We start from the raw sequence: 22344 nt of genomic DNA on the forward strand, positions 1-22344 counted from the left end.
GATATATGTAAATATATTTCTCTTACTGTAGTGATTTTTCAGAATTGCACTTTACTAGTAGTGCTAAGATTCCTCATGAAATCCACCCTACCTACCAAGGAGAAAATTGTTCAGTTAGGCCAATAAAACCCAGATGGTTTGTGAGGTTTAAGAAATGAGCAGAGTAGAACTGTTTCTGTGTCTCTCATTTACCACAGAAAATTTATAGAGCATGCTAGCTTTAGTAGATAGTCTTAATATCTTTAGACATAATATTTTACTCTAAACTCTGTTCTGAGCAAGAACTGAATGTATTGCTTAGTTTAAGAAGGCTTGTTACTGATTTTTAGTGAGTATTATCAATATAATTTTGGTTACCATTTTGGACCTAAAAAAACTCATTTTTAAAGGGGATATTAAAATTTTTTTCTTTACTGAGGTGTAATAATTTCAGGTGTACAACATAATGATTTGATATTTATATATGTATTGCAAAATGATCACCATAATAAGGCTAGTTAACATCCATCACCATACATACTTAACAAGAATTTTTTTCTTCCTCTGATGAGGATTTTTAAAATCTATTCTCCTTGGGGCACCTGAGTGGCTCAGTCGTTAAGTGTCTGCCTTCAGCTCAGGTCATGATCCCAGGGTCCTGGGATCGAGCCCCGCATCAGGCTCCCTGCTCGGCGGGAAGTCTGCTTCTGCCTCTCCCACTCCCCCTGCTGTGTTCCCTCTCTCTCTCCCTGTCAAATAAATAAATAAAATCTTTAAAATCTATTCTCCTCACAACTTTCCAATATTCAGTGCAGTATTATTAACTACAGTGACCATGCTTTATATTACATCTGGAAGTTTGTATAGGGGATAATTATTTATGTTTTTATAATACCCCTTTTTATACTTTTTTCATTAGCAAACCCAATTTGCATTTAGCTAATAACTTTGTTTCCTTTGATTACTTTGTTCTTTTATGATTTGGAAATAGGCTAAATATGGTTATATTATTGGCATTGGTACTATGCAGTATTTGGTTCATTTTTAGTACTACCTAATATTTTTGTACAGAACCTGTAAATATTATTTACTTTTATATAATGTATATTGTTATATGCTGTCTAGAGTTTTTGTGTTCTGTTTTCAGTAATCACATCTGTCTGGATGTTGTTAGGTAAATGAGCTTTAGTATGCCTTCTTTTTCTAATCTTATGCCTCATAACCTACAATTTGGCTTTTCCATTTATCCATTTCTTGATCAAATATTTATTGAATGCCTTCCATGTGCCAGGCACTGTTCGAAATACTAGGGATACAACAGAGACCAAAATATACCAGTTCCCTCCATTATAATGCTTATATTTCTAACAAGGGTTATAAGCAATAAACCCTAAAGCAACCACTAAAATAACAGTTATAGCTAAAAAGCCAACAGAAGAGATAACATGAAATAAAAAAAAATTCTCAATCTAAACAAAGATAGAAAAAGAATAAAAAAGGAGCAAAGAATAGATGAGACCGAAAAAAATAAACATCAGGATGATAGACTTAAACCTAACCCTGTTAGTACATTAAATGTAAATGTTTAAGCACCCCAATTACAAGTTAGAAATTGTGAGATTGGATGAAGAAGCAAGACCGAGCTGTATGCTATCTATAAGACATGCACTTTAAATACAGAGACACAAAACACTTAAAAGGATGGAAAAAGATACACCAGGCTCACACCAGTCAAAAGGAAGCTGGAATGACTATATTAATATCAATCAAAGTAGGTTTCAGAGCAAAAACTGTTACTAAAGAAGGTTATTTTATAATGATAAAAGTGTTAAGAAGATTAGTATTTCTAAACATTTATGTCTGTAAAAACATAGCTTCAAAATGCATGAAGCAAAAACTGGGAACTTTATGGAGGAAATAGATGAATTCACAATTATGGTTGGAGATTTCAGTACTTGTCTCTCAATAAACAATAGAACAAACAAATAGAAAACCAGTGAATATATGGTAGACTTAAACAGCACTGTCAATTAACCTGACTTAACTTGAAAGAACACATTGAAAGAACATTCTACCCAACACAGGAGAATACATTTTTTCCTGAAGTGCTCATGGAACATTTATCAAGCTAGACTACAATCTGGGCCATAAAACAAATGTTTAATACATTTAAAAGGCTTCAAGTCATACAAAGTCTATTTTCTGACCACAATAGAATTAAATTAGAAATTATTAACAGCAGAGTATGTGGGAAATCCGCAAATATTTGGAAACCAAAATCTATACTTCTAAATAAAACGTGGGTCAAGGAGGAAAAGGAGAGGCACCTGGATAGCTCAGTCGGTTAAGTGTCTGACTCTTAATCTCAGCTCAGGTCTTGATCATGAGTTTAAGCCCCGCTTTGAGCTCCAAAAAAAAAAAAAGAGGAAAAGGAAATTAGAACCATTGACCCTTGAACAACATGGGTTTGAACCACACAGATCTACTTATATGCAGATTTTTTTCAATAAATACAGTTATAGTACTGCAAATGTATTTTCTCTTCCTTATGATTTCCTTAATATTAATTTCTTTTCTCTAGCTTACTTTAAGAATGTAGTATGTAATATGTATAATATACAAAATATGTGTTAATTACCTATTTTACTGTTCAGGCTTCCAGTCCACGGTAGGCCATTAGTAGTTAAGTGTTTGGGGAGTCAAAAGTTATACTTGGATTTTTGATTATGGGGTATTGGTGTCCCTAACCCCCACATTTGAACTAAATGGAAATGAAAACACGACATATTGGGATTTATGGCATGCTGCTCAAGCAGTACTTAGGGAATAATTTATAGCAGTAAATGCATATATTAGAAAAGAAGAATAGTTTCAAATCAGTGACCTCAACTTTCACCTTAAAAAGCTACAAAAAGAACAAATTTAAAACAAAATAAACAGAAGAAAGAAACATCAAAGTCAAAATCAGTGAAATAGAAAACAGAGAAACAGTAGAGAAAAATCATTGAAACCTAAAGCTGATTCTTTGAGAAGATCAATAAAATGGACAAATTGTTAGCAATACTGATTCAGGAAGAAAAGAGAAAAGACATAATCACCAATAATAAGAATACAAGTGATGACATCACTGCAGATTCTACAGAAATTAAAAGACTAATAATGAAATATTATGAACAACTTTATGCCAATAAATTCAGCAATTTAGATGAACTGACGAATTCCTTGAATGACACAAATTACCAAATCTCTCTCGGGAAGAAATAGATAATTTGAATAGCCTTTTTGTTATTAAAGAAATTGATGTTAAACAGCTTTCCAAGAAGAAAACTCAGGTCCACATGGCATCACTATTGATTTCTACCAAATATTTAAGGAAAAAACAATAGCATGTCTACACATATTCTTTCAATTGTTAAGGATGTGAAGGACGGGGCCAGTACTAGGATGAGGCTGATGAGGTGCCCAAGGTATAAAATGTGAAGGGCACCAGGATCTAAGAGTAGGTGCCATCTTAAATATTGTGGCTGCTTGCTTGCCTTACCCCATTGTCAGCCCTGGTGGCAAACTAGAACTCTCATACACTGTTGGTGGGAATTTAAAGTGGTACAACCTTTTTGGAAAACAGTTGAGTGGTTTCTTAAAAAGTTAAAAATACTTAAAATACTTCTGGTTCAGCATGTAGGGAACCTGGAAGCTTCTACTGTTCGAAAGAAAAAATCTGAACAAATAAAATCAACAACTTAGAAGCTTTTTGAAGGTCACAGCACAGGGACACAAACTCACTAAAAGACAACAACCTAATCACAGGTCTATGGAATGATTCCCCTCCTTCCACATTTTACCACCATATAAATAGGGCACCTGTATAATAATAAGGGAATACAACTGTGAAAAAACTGCATGTCTCAGACTTTGAGAGACAAAAACAAGGACACCAGAGGAAATTTTAGCCTCTAACACCTACAGACCAGAGGAAATTTTAGCCTCTAACACCTACAGCTACAGCAAACAATAAATACAGTCTAATGCCTAGCCAGATAAATATAAAACCTCACACTAAATACCTGTTTACCTCGGTTCCTTTTATCCAGTACATCATATCTGGCATGGAACAAGAAAAGGTACAATAAATACTAAAAACAAGAAGAACACCCCCCCCATCCCCGCAGTTTAAAGAGAGCAAGTAGTAGAATGAGACTCAGATGGCAACATTTTTGGAATTATCAGACTGGGAATTTAAAATAACTATGGTTAGTATGCTAAGGGCTCCAATAGAAAAGGTAGACAACATGCAAGAATAGATGGGTAATATAAGCAGAGAGATGGAAACTATAAGAAAGAATCAAAAGGAAATGCTAGAAATAAACACTGACGAATGAAGAATGCTTTTGATGGATTCATCAGTAGACTTGAAATGGCAGAGGAAAGAATCAGTGAGCTTAAGAAAATGTTGGCAGAAGCTTATCCAAATGTGTGGGTTAGTGAAAGTATTGCTTAGAGGGAAATTTAATAGTATTGAATGCATATATTAGGAAAGAAAAAAATCTAAAATTAATAATTAAGCTTTCACCACAGGAGGCCAGAAAAAGAACAAATTAAATCCAAAGTAAGTAGAATGTGAATCACTATGTTGTGTACCTGAAACTAATGTAACATTGTGTGTCAACTGTACTAAACAAAACAAAACAAAACAAAAAAACAGAAGAAAAGAAATAATAAAAATGAGACCAGAAATCAGTGAAATTGAGATCTTCTTTGAGAAGATCAATAAAATTGGTAACTGTCTAGCAAGGTCAAAAAAGAAGGCTTAAGTTACAAATATTAGAAATGAAAGAGGGCATATCACTAATGATCTCATGGACATTAAAAAGATAATAAAAGAATATTTTGAACAACTCTATGCCCACAAATTCTGTAACCTAGATGAAATAGATCAATTCCTTGGAAGACACATTCCAAAACTTACACATGAGAAATAGACACTCTGAATAAAACTATACTTATTAAAGAAATTGAATCAATAATAACCTTTCAAAATAGAAAACACCAGGGCCAGATGGGTTCACTGGTGAATTATACCAGCCATTTAGGCAAGAAGTTATATCAGTTCTTTATGATCTTTTCCAGAAAATAGAAGCAAAGGGTATACTTTCTAACTTATTCTTAGGCAGCATTATCCTAATACTGAAATTAGACAAAGACATTATGAAAAAGGAAAACTATAGACTATTATCTCTCATGAACATGGATGCAAAAATCCTTAACAAAATATTGGAAAATCAAACCCAATAATGTATGAAAATAATTCTGTACCGTAACTAAGTAGGATTTATTCCAGTTATGCAAGGCTGATCCAGTATTCAAAAAGCAATTTGTGTAATCCATACATTAACAAGATAAAGAAGAAAAAAATCATGATGTTCATATCAGTAGATATAGAGGAAACATTTGACAAAACTCAGTACCCATTCATGATAAAAACTCACAGCAAACTAGGAATATGGGGAAAGTTCAACTTGATAAAGAACATCTACAAAAACCCTGCAACTGTGAGAAACTAGATGCTTTCCCACTGAGATCAGGAACAAGGTAAGGATGTTCCTTCTCACCATTCCTTTTGAACATCCCTAACTATGCAATGAGACAAGAAAAGAAAAGAAAAGGTATATACACTGGGAAGAAAGAAATAAAACTGTCTTTATTCACAGATATCATGATTGTCTATGTAGAAAATCCCAAAGAATCAGAAAAGAAACTTCTGGAACCAATAAGCAGTTATAACCAGATTGCAGGATACAAGGTTAATATTACAAAAGTGAATTGCTTTCTTGTATGCTAGTGATGTACAATTAAAATTTGAAGTTAACACAGCACCATCTACCTTAGCACCAAAGAAAATAAAATACTTAGGTATAAATCTACCAAAATATGTGCAAGATCTGTATGAGGATAACTACAAAACTGGTGAAAGGAATTGTTGAAGATCTAAGTAAATGGAGAGAGATTTCATGTATGTAAATAGGAAGATTCAATATTGTCAACATGTCTGTTCTTCCCAGCTTGGTCTATAGATTCAACACAATCCCAGTTAAAATCCAGCAATTTGATTGTAGATACCAAGAAACTGATTACAAAGTTTCTATAGGAAGGGAAAAGAGAATAGCCAACAAAGTATTGAAGAACAAAGTTGCAGGACTGACTCTAATTGACTTTAAGACTTATTGTGAAGTTGTAATATAGACAGTGTGGTATTGGTGAAAGAATAGACAACATATAGATCAAAGCAACAAAATAGCTCAGAAATAGACCCACACAAATATAGTCAACTGATTTTTGACAAAGGTACAAGAGTAACTCAGTAGTCTTTTGAGTAAATGGTATTGGAACAACTAGACATATACCTGCCCCCCCCCAAAAAAAAGGAAAGAAAAAAGAATCTAGACACAGACTACCCATACCTTTCCCAGAAATTAGCACAAAATGAATTGTAGCTCTAAATGTAAAATGCAAAATTGTAAAACTAGAAGATCACATGGGAGAAAATACATGACTTTGAGTTTGGTGATAATTTTTTAGATAATGGCATCAAAAGCACAATCCATGAAACAAAAAATTGAGAAGTTGGACTTGGTTAAAATTAAAAACTTCTCTGTGAAAGACACTAATAAAAGAATGTATACAGGCTAGACACTGATAAAGGATTGGTATCCAAAATATACAAATAACTCTTAAAACTCAGCAGTAAGAACAGCACAACTAAAAAATGGCAAAAGGACTTGAGTGGACATTTTTCCAAAGAAGATGTAAAAATGACCAATAAGTATATAGAATGATAGTCAACATCACTAATAGTTTTAAGTGGTAAGTTTAAAGGCATGTATGTTATATGTATTTGCCATAATAAAAAAATGCGCAAGAGATATGAACAGGCATCTCATGAAGGAAGACATTCAGCTGGCAAATAAGCATAGGAGAAGATGCTTAACATATGTCATTAGGGAATTGCAAATTAAAACAACAGTGAGATAATATGTATCTATCAGAATTACAAACATTCAGAACACTGACGGCACCAAATGCTGGCAAGAATGTGGACTGATAGGAACTCTTATTCACTGTGGGTATGACTGCAAAATGGTACAGCCATGTTGGAAGACAATCTTGTAGTTCCTGTCACAGTTGCTGTTAGAACTCTGAACACTACTAGCTCAGTGTTTTTTCCTTTCCATACTCCATTTTCCCTATGTGTCCTATTTATCGTATCTCTGAAAAGATAAAATTGTTGGTAGTGACCATCTAATCTGATATCAGAGTAGGGTTTCTTTCTTTCTTTCTTGACTTAGTGTCAACTAATAACCTATCTTAGGTATATAGATTTTCACATTTTCTTGCTTGTTTTAAAAAACTATTTTCAATTGATTTCTGTTATATAAATAAGGATTTTTTATTTGCATTCCCACTTCATGCCAAAATTATGGAGATTTTACTATAATTATGTAAAATGGGATGAGTATAAGCATATAGATGTTCATAGAGCTTGATTTGGTTTATTAAACATACTTATTTGTGTTTAAATTCAAGGGGCTAGTGATTTCACATTAAAAATTGTAGAACTAATTTGATATATTCTTTTGTGAAACATTTTGATGCTTTGAATATTCATATTGCTACATAGCATTGATTTTGTTATTTGTCTTTTTATAGAGAGAGAAGATTCATGAGAGATGCAAGAATATTTGTCCTCCTAAAGATACCTTTGACAGGACTCTCTTACATACTCATGGTATGAATATGTGCTATTTGTAGACAATGTGGAGATTAAATATGTGATATTTGTAGCATAGCATAAATATCAACAAACAAAAATCTTAATTTTGGGACCGTGATGGCTGTTCTACCTATAATTTTTATTTTTAGTGAAATTTTTATAGCCTATGATCATAATCTTTTCCAAAAGCTTTTAAGAGAAAAACCGTGGGTCTCATTGTAGTGTTATCCTTCATTTCAACAAATATTTATTTAACATCTGGCTGCTTGGTATTTTGCTTGTTGTTTAAAAATAGATGAGTAACAAAGAGCACTTGTCATCAAGAAGCTGATAGTCTCCTGAGTAGGGTTACATAAATAAACCAACAATTGAAGCCCTGTATATCAAGCAGTAAGTTCAGCGTGGCAAGATGGTATAGAGCTCCTAATTTGTTAAGCCTTAGAAAACTTCTAGAGTTGATGATTGCCTGTGTTCTAAACTAGCTGCTGAGAAAGATTTATGTGGGGAAAAGGCCTTCCAGGAAGAAGGAATAGTGTATGCAAAGCAATAGAGTCAAAATTAAAAAAAAAGAGAGAGAACAGAGCATGTTCAAAGAACTGCAAGAGTTCAGTATGTTAGCTCTACTGGGAAGAAGAAGTAGGCAGGGGAGTCAGATCCTGAAGAGCCTTGTATGCCATGCTAAGGAATTTTTCTTTTCTAAAAGCTGTACAGAGCCACAGAAAAATATTTTTAACCAGACATCAGATTTATGATTATACATTTCACTGTGAAAACAGTGTGGAAAACAAACAGATGTCGATAAACTGGAGGCAAAGAGACAGTTGGAGGCCACTGTAGTAATACAAGTGAGAAATCATGTGGCCCCAATAGCAGTTATAATGAAGATGGAGAGGAATTTAGGCATTTGAGAGATACATAAGAGATCGAAGCACAGGTTTTGGTGGCCAGTTGGTGGTAATGATCAGTTTACACACTGAGAAGTTTCTGTGGATTTCACAATTTAGGATCTCTTACGGAGGGCATTCAGACTTGAAGTGATGGTTACAGAAAACACAATCCTGTATATTAAAGAGTGAGTACAAGAGAAAGAAATGGAGACTACCACTGTGAATATGACTTGAGGATTTGAGATACAGGGTATTGAGAGAACAGAGTGTAAGAATGTTTTTGCACAGTCAACACTCGATGAGGCAGGAGACGAATTTGCATAGCCTGAGAGTGAGTGCTTCCTTAAGTTTTGTACTGGAGGGCTTCCCTTGCCTCAGCCTAGTCCAGACCCTGGGTTTTGTCTTTATCTTTTTTATTTTATTTTATTTATTTTTTGGTTCATTTTAATGGAAGAGAACTGAGCATGTATATACACAGAGAGGACTATTAGAAGGGAAGAGGCTGAAGATATGGAAAGAGGCAGAGGCAGGGTATTTGATGAAGCACGCTCACAGAAGAGGCAGGAAGGCATGGAGTCCAACCCAGGAAGGTTAGTTTTGGAAAGGATCTGAGATCTAGTTGGTGAGATGAAGGTAAAGTAGGTTGATTTGCAGGTTTGTAGACACAAAGTAAGATGTCTAAGAAGAAAATTAATAAGGTATTAATATCTTAATATGGTATTAAAGTCTTTGATCTTGAGAAATTCTGGGTGGGATGGTATTTTGAACAATAAAAGCAGTATTCCTATATTAGAATGCAGTTCTTTTTTTTTAAAGATTTTATTTATTTATTTGACGGAGAGAGAGCACAAGCAGGGCAGGGGGAGCGGCAGGCAGAGGGAGAGAGAGAAGCAGGCTCCCTGCTGAGCAGGGAGCCCGATGTGGGGCTCAATCCCAGGACCCTGGGATCATAACCTGAGCCGAAGGCAGATGCTTAACTGACTGAGCCACCTAGGTGCCCCAGATTTTATTTCATTTTTAAGAACTATATGCCAAACTTAGTTTCACCAAATTTAGTAAGATAGCATCAAGCTTTCTGTGTCCATTTAAAAAAGAAATGTGTTTAGTTTTCTTGCTACCATTCAATTGATTAAAATTATTTGAAACATAGGAATTTTTTCACTACTTTGTTTACTACTAGGCATACAGGAAGTGCTTGAAGCTTGTTGAGGGAATTTAAATGGTTACATAATTGTGACATAGTACAGAATCTGGTCACAGTATATTTATGGAATAAAATGAAAACAAGTTTAAAAAAATCATATTTTCTCTTTTCCTTTTTTTAATAGATAAATCCAGGACAGATCTGGAGCAAGTACCTAAGGTAACAAAGCTTAATAAATGAGAATACTATTTCTTAATATCTTTAATTTTTTTAATAATCTTTAATATCTTTAGTTTTGCCTTATAAGAAGCTTTCATTTGACTTTCTTACACTTTAACCACTTTGCCTGTTCTGGGACTTTGTGCATCACTTTTCTTCTTTCTTTTGTCATCATCAATTTCTTCTTCATTACTGAAATCTACAAATATGTTTAAGTCTCTCCATTCTTTTTTTTTTAAAGATTTTTGTTTATTTGACAAAGAGAGACACAGAGAGGGAACACAGCAGGGGGTGTGGGAGAGGGAGAAGCAGACTTCCCACAGAGCAGGGAGCCCAATGTGGGGCTTGATCCCAGGACCCTGGGATCATGACTTGAGCTGAAGGCCGACACTTAATGCCTGAGCCACCCAGGCGCCCCAAGTCTCTCCATTCTGAAAAATTTTATTAATGTTACTACCCCTTCAAATTATTCAGAGACATGTCCTTTATATGAAAAATTTTAGAGAGATATGTAATAGATGTTTTCTTCCCCCCTGGGGAAAGAGTCTGTTGCATTAATTAGATTCTCAAAGAGGTCTGTGATAACTGTTCTCTAAGGTGAGAAGACATAGAAAGACAACAGACAGAAACAAAAAGGCAGTCATTTTTAAAGTAGTTGATTCCTACAAAATAAAGTTCAAACTCTGTCATTTAAGGCCCTTGATTATTCATTTCCATCATAGTCACACTCAACTTTTGCTTACTAATTTTTACACATTCTTTACTTCAGCCAAACTGTTTTGCTGGCTCTGTTCTTTACTTGCACTGTTCCTTTAGCCTGGAAGACTTTCCCTCAACTCCCCATATCTAATTCTTTCTTTACATTCTCTTGCTTACATGGCAACTTTACAAGATTATATTTCTTTCCAACTGAAGATAATTGGCCCCTTGCTGAATTTCCATAGTATTTTATGTAGACCTGTGCCTTCTTTTTAAGGCATTTGTCACTCTTCTTCTTATAAGATATTTATGTACATATTTTATCACATCCATTGGACTAAAGATCCTTGGGATTAGGACCTATGTAATAATTTATCTTTGTTTCCCCCTTAGTGCCTAGCATAAGGGTTACATCATCAGTAAATATTTATTGAATTAATCAGTACTTTTAATTATACTAAAGCAGGGACTAGAAAATACACTTATGTCCCTAGTTAGTTTTTCCCTATCACTTTATACTAATTTTTGGATGTAGATAAAATGGATCAGTAAATATAATAAAATATGGCATAGAAATTAAGTTAAACCATGTTTCAGGCCTTATGCTAAGTACTGGAGATACGAAGATTAATTAGCTATAAACCCAGTCTTAAAGGAACATAAGATCTCCAGGGGGTGATACATATATTCAGTAAATAATTTTTGTGAAGTATGAGATACATAAATATGTGTGGCATATGTACTTAAGTTCAGAGATGGGGCGATTGATGTGTTCAGAGATGGGGTAAGTGTTCATACAGAGATAATGTTTGCCCTTTTGATTTGGTTGTATTCTCTAGGAAAATAGGCAGGAAAGGCATTGTAGGCTGAAAGCATGTACAAAGATAATTAAGCACAAGAGGATATGGAAGTTGAGTATTGCTAGAATGTAACTTGTAAATAGTGGGAGTGGCAAAATACAAATTGGTGAGGGAGTTCAAAAAAAATGAAGGGCCTTTGATGCCATTCTAAAGAGTTTGGTCCTTAGGTCATGGGAATCCATTGAGAGATTTAAACAGAGAAGTTAATTCATTTATACTTGCATTTTAAAAGTATATCTGACAGCAGTATAGGGAATAGATTGAGGAAGGACATGAGTAAATAGCCATTTACTGTAATCCAGAGATAATGAAGAGCTGCACCGACGAAATGCTGTAGATGTAGAGGAGGGAGAGCATTCAAGTCTTATTTAGAAAATACAATGGGTAGGCCTTAGTGCCCAGATAGATGTGGTATCTAAAGGAAAAAGAGTGATCTTTTCATAGAATTGAATTTGTTTTGGTTTTAAAACTTAGTATATGTCTAATCTATGAAACTGATTTTGAAAGAATTTTAAGTAGAAGAAAGTAGAAATATAAATATAGAGAATTTGATATTTGGCATTTTTAAAAAACTATCAGTGAGAACTAATATAGAAATTTGGGGATAAGAGATATCCATCTCCCTTTGTGGGTGTGTGCCTGGTGGGACTGCATTAGTGAATTTGATTACATAGTAATGGAATGATCACCTCCATTGGTAAAGACAAAAAACAATTTTCTATCTTCCATGAGTATTTTTAGCTTGATGAAACACTATTTGTACATTTTTTATACAGATTTTTGTGTAAATCAACGTATCATCACTTGCTTTTGCTGTTTATGCTTCAGATCCAAGTTAATCATTGTTTAATGGTCTTATGATGTTTGAAGGGATAATGAATGTAAAAAAATGTTTATCTAATTGAGGAAAATACATTTTTTAATAGATTTTTATGAAACCAGATTTTGCCTTGGACGATTCCTTAACTTTTAATTCAGTTTTACCATGGTCTCATTTTAATACTGCTGGTGGAAAAGGAAATCGTGATGCAGCTTCCTCAAAGTTGCTGCAAGAAAAGGTAATTTCTTTTTTACTCTTTCCATGTAGAAAACTGTATTCTAGTTAAGTAGTACCTTTGGGTTCTGACTTAGTTATTTAGTAAGGGCTATTTTAATTTCATTTTTATTGTTACTGCCTTCAAATCTTAACTGATAAAGTAAAAGTGTTTGATTCAATGGAAAACAAGTTGTGCTGGTGAAAAAGGAAAAGCTAATTATTGGAGTGCTTCTTATCTAAAATAGCAGTTGATGGAATTTCACTTTAAAGGATGTATTAGATAACACAATTAATTGCTTTACATTTATCCCAAACAATCTATTGGCTAATTTTGTATTCTTTATGATTTGAAGCATGGAAAATCAACTTTTGCTGAGGTACCATTTTTCCTTATTTCCACATCGCAAGGATGATTATTTTGAAGCAAATATACGATAGTTAAAAATATAGTATTGTATTAAAAATACAATACTATAGTCTTTGGTTTAAAAGACTATAATAAGAGATGAGGAAGGACACTATATCATATATAATAAGAGATGAGCAAGGACACTATATCATACTTAAAGGGTCTATCCAACAAGATCTAACAATTGTAAATATCTATGCCCCTAGCATGGGAGCAGCCAATTATATAAGCCAATTAATAACAAAAGCAAAGAAACACATCGACAGCAATACAATAATAGTAGGGGACTTTAACACCCCCCTCACTGAAATGGACATCTAAGCAAAAGATCAACAAGGAAATAAAGACTTTAAATGACACACTGGACCAAATGGACTTTACACATATATTCGGAACGTTCCATCCCAAAGCAACAGAATGCACATTCTTCTCTAGTGCCCATGGAACATTCTCCAGAATAGATCACATTCTAGGTCACAAATCAGGTCTCAACTGGTACCAAAAGATTGGAATCATCCCTGCATATTTTTGGACCACAGTGCTTTGAAACTAGAACTCAGTCACAAGAGGAAAGTCGGAAAGAACTCAGAGATGTTGAGAGATAATGCCTAAAGCTTGAGCTATAGGTTGAAGTATCTAAAAGTTTAAAAAGTGGGAGAGAAATGGAAAGATAATGTAGCCAAAAAAAGGCATATGCAATTAGAAAGGAAGAAAAGGCAACTCAAGTTTTAGGAGTCCATATTTAAAATTAGAAAGCATTTTTAATGTATGTTGCTCTAGGAATTAATCTTGGTTGTGTTATAAATAAAATATGTATGAACTCTTTTAAGGCATTTGTCAACCTTTTAAGAGGAAAATATATTGGAAATAAGCTGAGTTTTACAAATTGATAAAAGAATAATTTTTGAAATGTAAGCAGCCTTGAAAAAACATCCCAATGAATTCTAGTATTTTCTATAATTTGTGACTGGATCTGAATCTGTCTTTCACAGATTCTTTTGAGGCAGAGTGGTAGAGTAGAAAGAGCTTCAGTTTTTGGGTCAGACTTAGGTTCAAATTTTAGTTTTGCCACTTACTAACCACGTGACTTTCTTCAAATTATTTAATGTCTCTGAGCCTCAATTTCCTCATCTGTAAAACAATACTAATACCTGTATTCTAAGATTGTTAAAACTAGAAAATTATGTATATAAAATACCAGTGCCTGGTATATAGAAGGAAGAAGTCAATAAATGTAACTCTAATAAACTTTTAGTCAGATGAGTGATGTGTGTTGGTGTGGGGATTAAGGAGATCATTCTCTCTCAGATTTTAGAACTTCTGAAAATAGATTATAATCTCAGATTATTGTGGGGTACTCTTACTTTCTAGAAAGTAGTTGGTGTTTGGAGGGCGGTAATAGCAGGAGCAGAGGAAGAAGATAAATCGGCTTCTACTCTTTTGTCTTACGTTTATTAACCTTTCATCTCCCTTCCATTTTATTGTGCCCAATATCAAGAATCCCATAATCAAATAGTTCATTCAATAGGATTTAAAATATATGTAGAAATCCTGTATCATTTTCAGAAAGTATTTGGATAGTCAAAGAAGGTAATCTTACAATACTCCATGATTTTTTCTTCCTTAAGCTGAGCCATTATCTGGATATTGTGGAAGTAAACATTGCTCACCAGATCTCTCTACGTTCTGAAGCATTTTTTCATGCAATGACCTCTCAACACGAATTGCAGGACTACCTCAAGAAAACTTCCCAGGCTGTAAAGATGCTTCGAGATAAAATTGCACAGATTGATAAAGTAATGTGTGAAGGATCACTACACATTTTAAGACTGGCACTTACCAGAAACAATTGTGTTAAAGTGTACAATAAACTCAAGTTAATGGCCACTGTACACCAGACTCAGCCTACAGTACAGGTGTTGTTATCCACTTCTGAATTTGTTGGAGCATTGGACTTAATAGCAACAACACAAGAGGTTCTACAGCAGGAGCTTCAGGGCATTCACAGCTTCCGGTATGTCCTTTAAGTAAGCTTTTAGAAATAATGTTAGAAGTTTTTATAGGATAAATTTTAGTGTATAATGTTAGCTGGGGAAGTGTGAATGTATGTAAGTTACATGAATATTTTTTCTGACAGATTGATCTGTGTAGTAATGTTATCATTGTGATATTTTAGTCTTAGCAATACAAAAACTATAAGGACCAGTATTTACAGAAATATTTGAATGGAGAAACAAAATTAAATTTTCTGGTAGATGGTACTAATGAAAGGCCAGTCACAACTTTGTGAAAATAACATTTTCAAAATGTTGAAATAGTTTTGTGTCAAGTTAATAGATCAAGGTGCAGGAAGCAATACCAGTATATCTAAAATTAAGTTCATTTTAAAAGTTCTTGAAAGGTTTTAAATTTAATAATTATTAAATAATTAATAATGTAATTATTATATTTGTATATAACATAATCATTCGGTAATTATTAAAATTCTAATTTGCAGTGTTTATCACATTGCAAAAAATTCCATATGGTGATGGAAAACACCCAATTTTTCCTGCGTTCTTATTTTGAAAATATTTTTAACATTAGCATTTTAGTCATTTTTTATTTTTTTTATTTGGCACAGAGAGAGCGAAAGAGGAAGCACAAGCAGGGGGAGTGGGAGAGGGAGAAGCAGGCGACCCGCTGAGCAGGGAGCCCAGTGCAGGGCTTGATCCCAGGACCCTGGGATCCTGACCTGAGCCAAAGGCAGACACTTAACAACTGGGCCACCCACGTGCCCCAGGGTTTTAGTTATTTTATGTGAGAACATGTCAAAATGTTTAATTTATAGATAAACCAGGTACAGGCCATCAAAATTTCATTCAGTTAAGCAGGCTTGCAATATCCTTGTAGAAGTCCCTCTGCTGGAAAACCCATCCAAACCTTATACTGCTAAGTGACTAAAAAGAAGTTGTATGGAAGATGTGTTCTGTAACTTAATAGATATTTAATATATTCTGGAAAAGTTAGCTTCAAAATAAATTTAACTGAATTATAAATTCTTGTTGACTAAGGATAGGTAATTGGAATATATTTATTATTTTTTTTAAAAGATTTTATTTATTTATTTGAGAGAGAATGAGAGAGAGAGAGAGCATGAGAGGGTGGAGCGTCAGGGGGAGAAGCAGACTCCCCGCTGAGCAGGGAGCCCGATGTGGGACTCGATCCCCGGACTCCAGGATCATGACTTGAGCCGAAGGCAGTTGCTTAACCAACTGAGCCACCCAGGCGCCCTGGAATATTTATTTAGAATGCATTTTTTTAAAAGGTGGCCCCAATTTAATGACATAAATGATTGATTCATTCATTCAAGGCATGGTTATTGATCACCTTTATATGTCAGACACCAGGCAGATTACTGGGAGTATTGTCATGAACAAAGCAGAGATGCTCTCTGCTCTGTTTTTACAATTTATTTGGCAGAAGGAAGGAGACAGAAGTGACTGTGTTGTCATCATACAGTACAATACTGTATGATGATGAATGTACAGATTGTTAATGGAGCTCCATCCTTAGGCGAGGAACCTAATCTAGATTTGGATGTCTACAGAAAAAGTTTGAGTCACAAGCCTCTTTGAGAATCTTTTGAAAGCTGTTGATTAGATCGTCTTTCCATAAAAATATACCTGTACCTAAAATTTTACAATTAATTTTGGGTGGATCATAGTTCTTTGAAGCCTACTTTGGTTTCCTAGCATGGACAAAATGATTTTTAGTTTCCCTTTTACCTCTGAAATTTTAAATAATTCTGTTTTTTGAATGTCTGAATGGAATATATTTTTATTTTTTTAATTTTTAATTTTTTAAAATGATTTTATTTATTGAGAGAGCACACAAGTGGGGGTGGGGGGAGAGGGGCAGAGGGAGAGAAGCAGACTCCCTGCTAAGGGAGTGGGGCTCAGTCTCACGACCCTGAGATCATGACCTGAGCTGAAACCAAGAATCTGATGCTTAACTGACTGAGCCACCCAGGGACTCTGGAATCTATTTTTAAAATAAACACTAATTTTGTCACTACTTTAGAAAAATTGACTTCTGTAATGACAGAAGTTGTATCTTTCACTTGATTTCACTAATATGAATGTTGATAAGTATTGGGAGCTGATTCTATAGAGTGCTTTTATCCTCTGAATAGGATAGCCCTGAGAAATAAATCAAAGATTGGTGGCACCTGGATGGCTCAGTCAGTTAAGTGTCTGCCTTCAGCTCAGGTCATGATCCCAGTGGGGTTCTGGGATCGAGCCCTGCATTGGGCATAATCATTTTAATAAACTGAGAACACAGTTTACATCACTAATGCTGATGAGTAGACAAGAGACCTACAATACACACTATCTTAGTTGTGATGCTGAGGTAAAGACATTCAAGTGCAGATGTAATACAGAAGTCTACTGTGGGTCTAACAAATATCTGAACCTTGGTATCTTGAAAATTTTGAAATAGAAAATCTTCAGTTGCTTTGAAATTCAGGATATAATGTTATTTGCTCTTTCTTATTGTAAAGGTTTATGTAGAAACTTGTTTTCATTGTTGTTAACTTTTTTTTCCCTTACTACTTACTACCACCATTATTCTATAACCACCACCACTATAAAACCTAAGAACACCTTTTGAATGGTACTCTGTACCAAGTACTGTGCAAAGTATGTTGCATATGTTATTTGGCCCCCTCCACCCCCCAAAAAACCTCTATAAGATAAGTAATCTTACCTCATTTTAATAGATAAGGAAACTGAAGCATAGAAAGTCTTATTAGATAACTTGCTCCAAGTCATACAGCAAGTTATAAAACAGTAGAGTTGAGATTCAATCCAGGTCTCATCTGACCTGAGAGCTGTGTATGCTTTTTAATATATTTGCTTGAGGATTTATAGGACCTCAAAAAAATCACTCTGAACATCAGTGCTGATTTTATAGTGCAGTAGATGTTAAATCGTGGGTAATCAGGTTATAAGTTGGCAGTTGAGTTATAGGTTCACTGAGCCAGGACCTACCATAGTAATTGATAACAATTAATGAAACTAGTTTGTTTTCTAGTCATAAGACTTTTTTTTTCTTTTTTTCTGGGGTTGGGGGGAGAAAAGGTAGAAAACAGAGTTAATTATAAGTTCCAGCTTATTATGGTTTCGTTCATCAGAGGTCACCTTGGGATTCCACTTAAGGGATTTTTATTATTGGAAGTTATAAAAAAGTAACATAATCTTTGATCCTGATATAATCTCCCATAATTTAGATCTTCAAAACAGTATAGTAAGAAGACATCTGCATTGTATGCTCTGGGATAAAGTCAAAAAGCAGATGTGCTGCTATTTGATGAAACTAGTATTATAGTACAGTTGACTGATATATAAGTTTCTCTGATAAAAGCAGCACAAAGGTTGTTGTAGTGAACATACAACTTACTAGAAGGTCTGAATTAATGTACACATTGAGACATATCAGAGTAGAAAGTATTGGAATTGTTCCAACTTCACTTAGCTAAATAAATGAACCTAAATACTTTTTTCAGAATGTGGTATTTTCGTTACTTGTTGTTTCAGTAGATTTATCACTCTAAATTACAGTATGTGATTATTAGTATACATAATTTTAAACTGTTAGCACATTTATTAAATATTTTTGATGTGGTTAATAATGTGCAGGCCATTATTACATCTATTGTCAAAAGTCATCAAGAATATAAAAAATAAGAGTAAAGATAAATAGGTGACTCTTGTAGAACATTATAATTCTGGGAATTTTGTTTAAGGATTTGTTTGGCAAATCTTTATATATTATCATATACCTGTGATTACATAATAAATACTATTTGGTGTTAGTATTGAGATTTGTATCTGTTCTTTTTTATTGTATTTATTGGACTTTAAAATTAAGAGTACGTAAAATGAAGCTACTCAGTTATTTAATGTAGTATCTGAGTCATATAGAACCTCACATTTAAGTTATGCCAGAATGACAGTTTTATTATTCTGATGCCCAAACATCAGTAGATACTGTCATCTAGATTCCTACCATAATTCTTTGTTGGGATTTGTTGAAGACTCTTCATACCTGAAGGTGACATATACCTGAGTGTTAACCTTTAGTCTGTGTTGAAAAGGAATCTATGATCTTCATAATAATCGAGAACCAAGCAACATTAATGTGTAGATTTATGTCTTACTCTGTTGCTACTTTTTAAAAAACTTATTGAAAATTCAAACATACACAGAAATAGGAAATTATATGAAGAGAGTTGTTTGAAGCTGGGTAAATCGTGTATCACCTGTGAGTTATCAGCTCACAGCCAACTTTGTCTTCTCTATACGCCCTACTCCTGGTTTATTTTGAAACAAATCCAAAACATCATTCTACTTCATTGGCAAATATTTCATTATGTATCTTGGAAAGATAAAAATATTTTAAAATATAATATTCATATTTTCAAAAAGCTAGTCATTGTTCAAATTTTATTGTCTCAAATTTATTTTTTATAATGTGTTTATTTAAATCAGGATCCAAATGATATCTGTACATTGTGATTGATATATTTTTTTTGTTGATATATATCAATACCTTTTGATGTATACTTCCCCATTCTTCTCATTTTCTCCCTTTCAAGATATTTACTGAAGAAATTGAGGTGTTTATCTTATAAAGCTTTTCACAGTCTGGATTTTGCCGACTGCATCCCCATGTTTAGCATGTTTTTCTTTTGCCTATATTTTCTGTAAACTGGTAGTTAGACTTAAAGACTTGATTAGATTTAAGGTTTACTTTTTGGCAGGAGCACCTGATAGGTAGTGGTGTGTATTTCAGCCAAGAGGCATATATCTAGGGGAGAGGGTGGGCAGTGTTAATTGGGTGATGGGCTTAAGGAGGGCACTTGTTATAATGAGCAGAGGGTATTATATGCAACTGATGAATCACTAAATTCTACCTCTGAAGCTAATAAAAAATACAAATACTTATTTTATCTCAGCAAAAGAGATGATATTGTAACATTTCATTAAGGCATTTATATTTAAGTAAAAGATCAGATTCCAAATCCTCCCCCCCCAAAAAAGAGGTATATATCTGGTTGTCTCTCTTTTTATGATATTAGCAGCCATTTGATGATCATTGCCTAGATTTATCATCTCATTATGGGTTACATATAATAATGATATTCTAATTCTATACTTCCTTATTTATTAATTGGAATAGTTCTGTAAAGTGATGTTTCTCCATAACAATTTGGCAACACTTAAGGACAGTTCTTACAAGGAGAGGCAGGATAAAATCTAGATTCCTTTTCTTTAATTTAGCAGTTTTAAAAGTGTAACGAATTGAAAATCTAGCATCTTCCAAAGGTAACTGATGATTTTGAAAAAATACATTTTTATAAACACGTGAATTTACATATATTGGAAGTATTTAAGTTTTTTGCTGTTTTTATTTTTGTCGACATTCAGATTGTTATGTCTTTTGTAGGGAGCCTCCTCAAGTTCATTTTTGTGGCATTTTACATGATTCCAGGAGCTTTTGATTGATAGTTTTCTTACTTTGTGTTATGATTAGATGTTCTTATTATACATTTTCTGTCTCAGACTTGTAATCCACCATTTTTCTAAGGAGCAGTAGTTTCTTTTAGTAGGAAATGGTATTTAGAAATTACAGTCTGGGTACCAGAGGTGTTCCTTGCTATTAGATTGGTCATTATCTCTAGGCCTTTGTAGTGGACAGAGCTAGAAAATAGGTTTTCCTTTTTAAAGAAAAAATATGAGTTTGTATTGATATTTCCAATTTAAATTCAGGGCCATAAAGTTTTTACTTCTTTAATCTTATATATGTATACAGGCTGAAAACCATGGCTCCTAATGACCCTAACATAATTACTCATTTGCTGTATCCCACAGTATACATAGAGTGCTCTCAGAACTAACGTATTATTGCTGCAAACATGGAGGATTTCTTTCTGTTCTTTTCCTTAAGCTATAGCCTTGTGGGATAAATGGATAAATTTCTATGTTTTAAAGTCACTTGAAATAATTCCTCTTAGTATACATTTGCTGCTAACTTGATGTGCAGTTAAGTTCATTTGTTTCATTTACTTTTGATATTTAAGGGTTGAAGTTTTTAAATATAATGTTGTGCTATAACTATGTTAAGTAGTTGAGTGGTTCCAAGGTCAAATCTCTGAAACAAAGGATATTCAAAGAAATTTAACTTCTCTCTGGTTCCTTCCTTCCTACCTACCCTATAAGTCACCATTTAAAAAGTTTTAATTTATATTTACCCGTCATCCATCCAGCCATCTCTCTCTCTGTCCCTCATCTTAGATAAACATTAGTATACTGTATTACTTTTCTCTGCCTTGCTGTTTTCACCTTTACAGTATACCCTGGAGATCAGTCTGCAGTCTGCTTTCTCAATGAGGGCTGTCAACCTAAGATAGGTGATAGCCTCCATTGAGGCTATAGATATATAGATATATAGCCTCAATAGGACAAGAATTGGTTCTTGAAGGGTGAAAAAAAATTAGATGTTATAATGGCTTGTGGCCCTCCAAAAGGCCAAGGTATATAAACAGATATACACTATATTTGTGATATTAAGTATATGTGTGGAGTGATTAGGAATAAAAATGTCTAAAAGGACTTCTTGGGGCAACGGTGAAAAAAAAAAGATTGAGAAACTGCTCTGTAACAGTATATAGTATATTCATTGGTATTCCTCAATTCTTTTAAAAGTGTATAGTGTCTGTTATAGTCAATGAGCTCCCATTGGTCAACATTTGTGTGGTTTCTATTCCTTTGCAGTTATGAACAGTGCTGCAATGAATGTATGTTCTTTTTGTATTTTTATGAGTGTATCTTTGAGACAGATATCAAGAAGTGAGATTCCTAGGTCAAAGGTTAATTGCCTATGTAATTTTGCTAGACCCTGCTAAATTTCCCTTATGGCAATGTTTTAGTTTGTACTAGTGAGTATGTTTGAAATTAGCTTATTGTGAGATGTTGGTGCCATTTATGAGGATTTTATTAGTCTTCTAATTAGCTATAAGAAATATAATTTTCATATTGTAAAATGCAAGTTTATATGTTATTTCAGTTATCACATGTTTTTCAAAATTATCACTAAACTGCTTACTAAATATGCTGTTTATATAAGAACAATGGCTCTGTCTAAAAGGTCACATGATTTTAACTAGTCTTTAAAAATGTGCTCTGTCTAGTCTTACTAAAGACAGTTTCTGACATTAGTTTTTCAAGTAAATGGCACATATATATATATTTTTAAATCCTTTTTATCAATAATAAATGTCTAAACTTAAGATAAAATT

General features: G+C 33.7%; 1 protein-coding gene across 5 annotated transcripts in view; it reads left to right on the forward strand.

Moving 5' to 3' along the window:
• VPS54 (VPS54 subunit of GARP complex) overlaps window positions 1-22344 on the forward strand; it is an 89231-nt gene that overhangs the window by 23087 nt on the left and 43800 nt on the right. For all 5 annotated transcript variants that reach the window (XR_012379806.1, XM_073897649.1, XM_073897647.1 and 2 more), the window contains 4 exons: window positions 7684-7762; window positions 9963-9997; window positions 12483-12614; window positions 14630-15015. Coding sequence is in view for 4 of the 5 variants with exons in the window: in XM_073897649.1 (XP_073753750.1) it covers window positions 7684-7762; window positions 9963-9997; window positions 12483-12614; window positions 14630-15015 (632 nt within the window). In the remaining variant the exon portion in view is untranslated. The remainder of the gene's footprint in view (window positions 1-7683; window positions 7763-9962; window positions 9998-12482; window positions 12615-14629; window positions 15016-22344) is intronic.

The sequence above is a fragment of the Callorhinus ursinus genome, unplaced genomic scaffold (genome assembly GCF_003265705.2).
Source record: "Callorhinus ursinus isolate GAN/ISIS: 27379988/994484 unplaced genomic scaffold, GSC_fseal_2.0 scaffold10, whole genome shotgun sequence".
Classification (NCBI taxonomy): domain Eukaryota; kingdom Metazoa; phylum Chordata; class Mammalia; order Carnivora; family Otariidae; genus Callorhinus; species Callorhinus ursinus.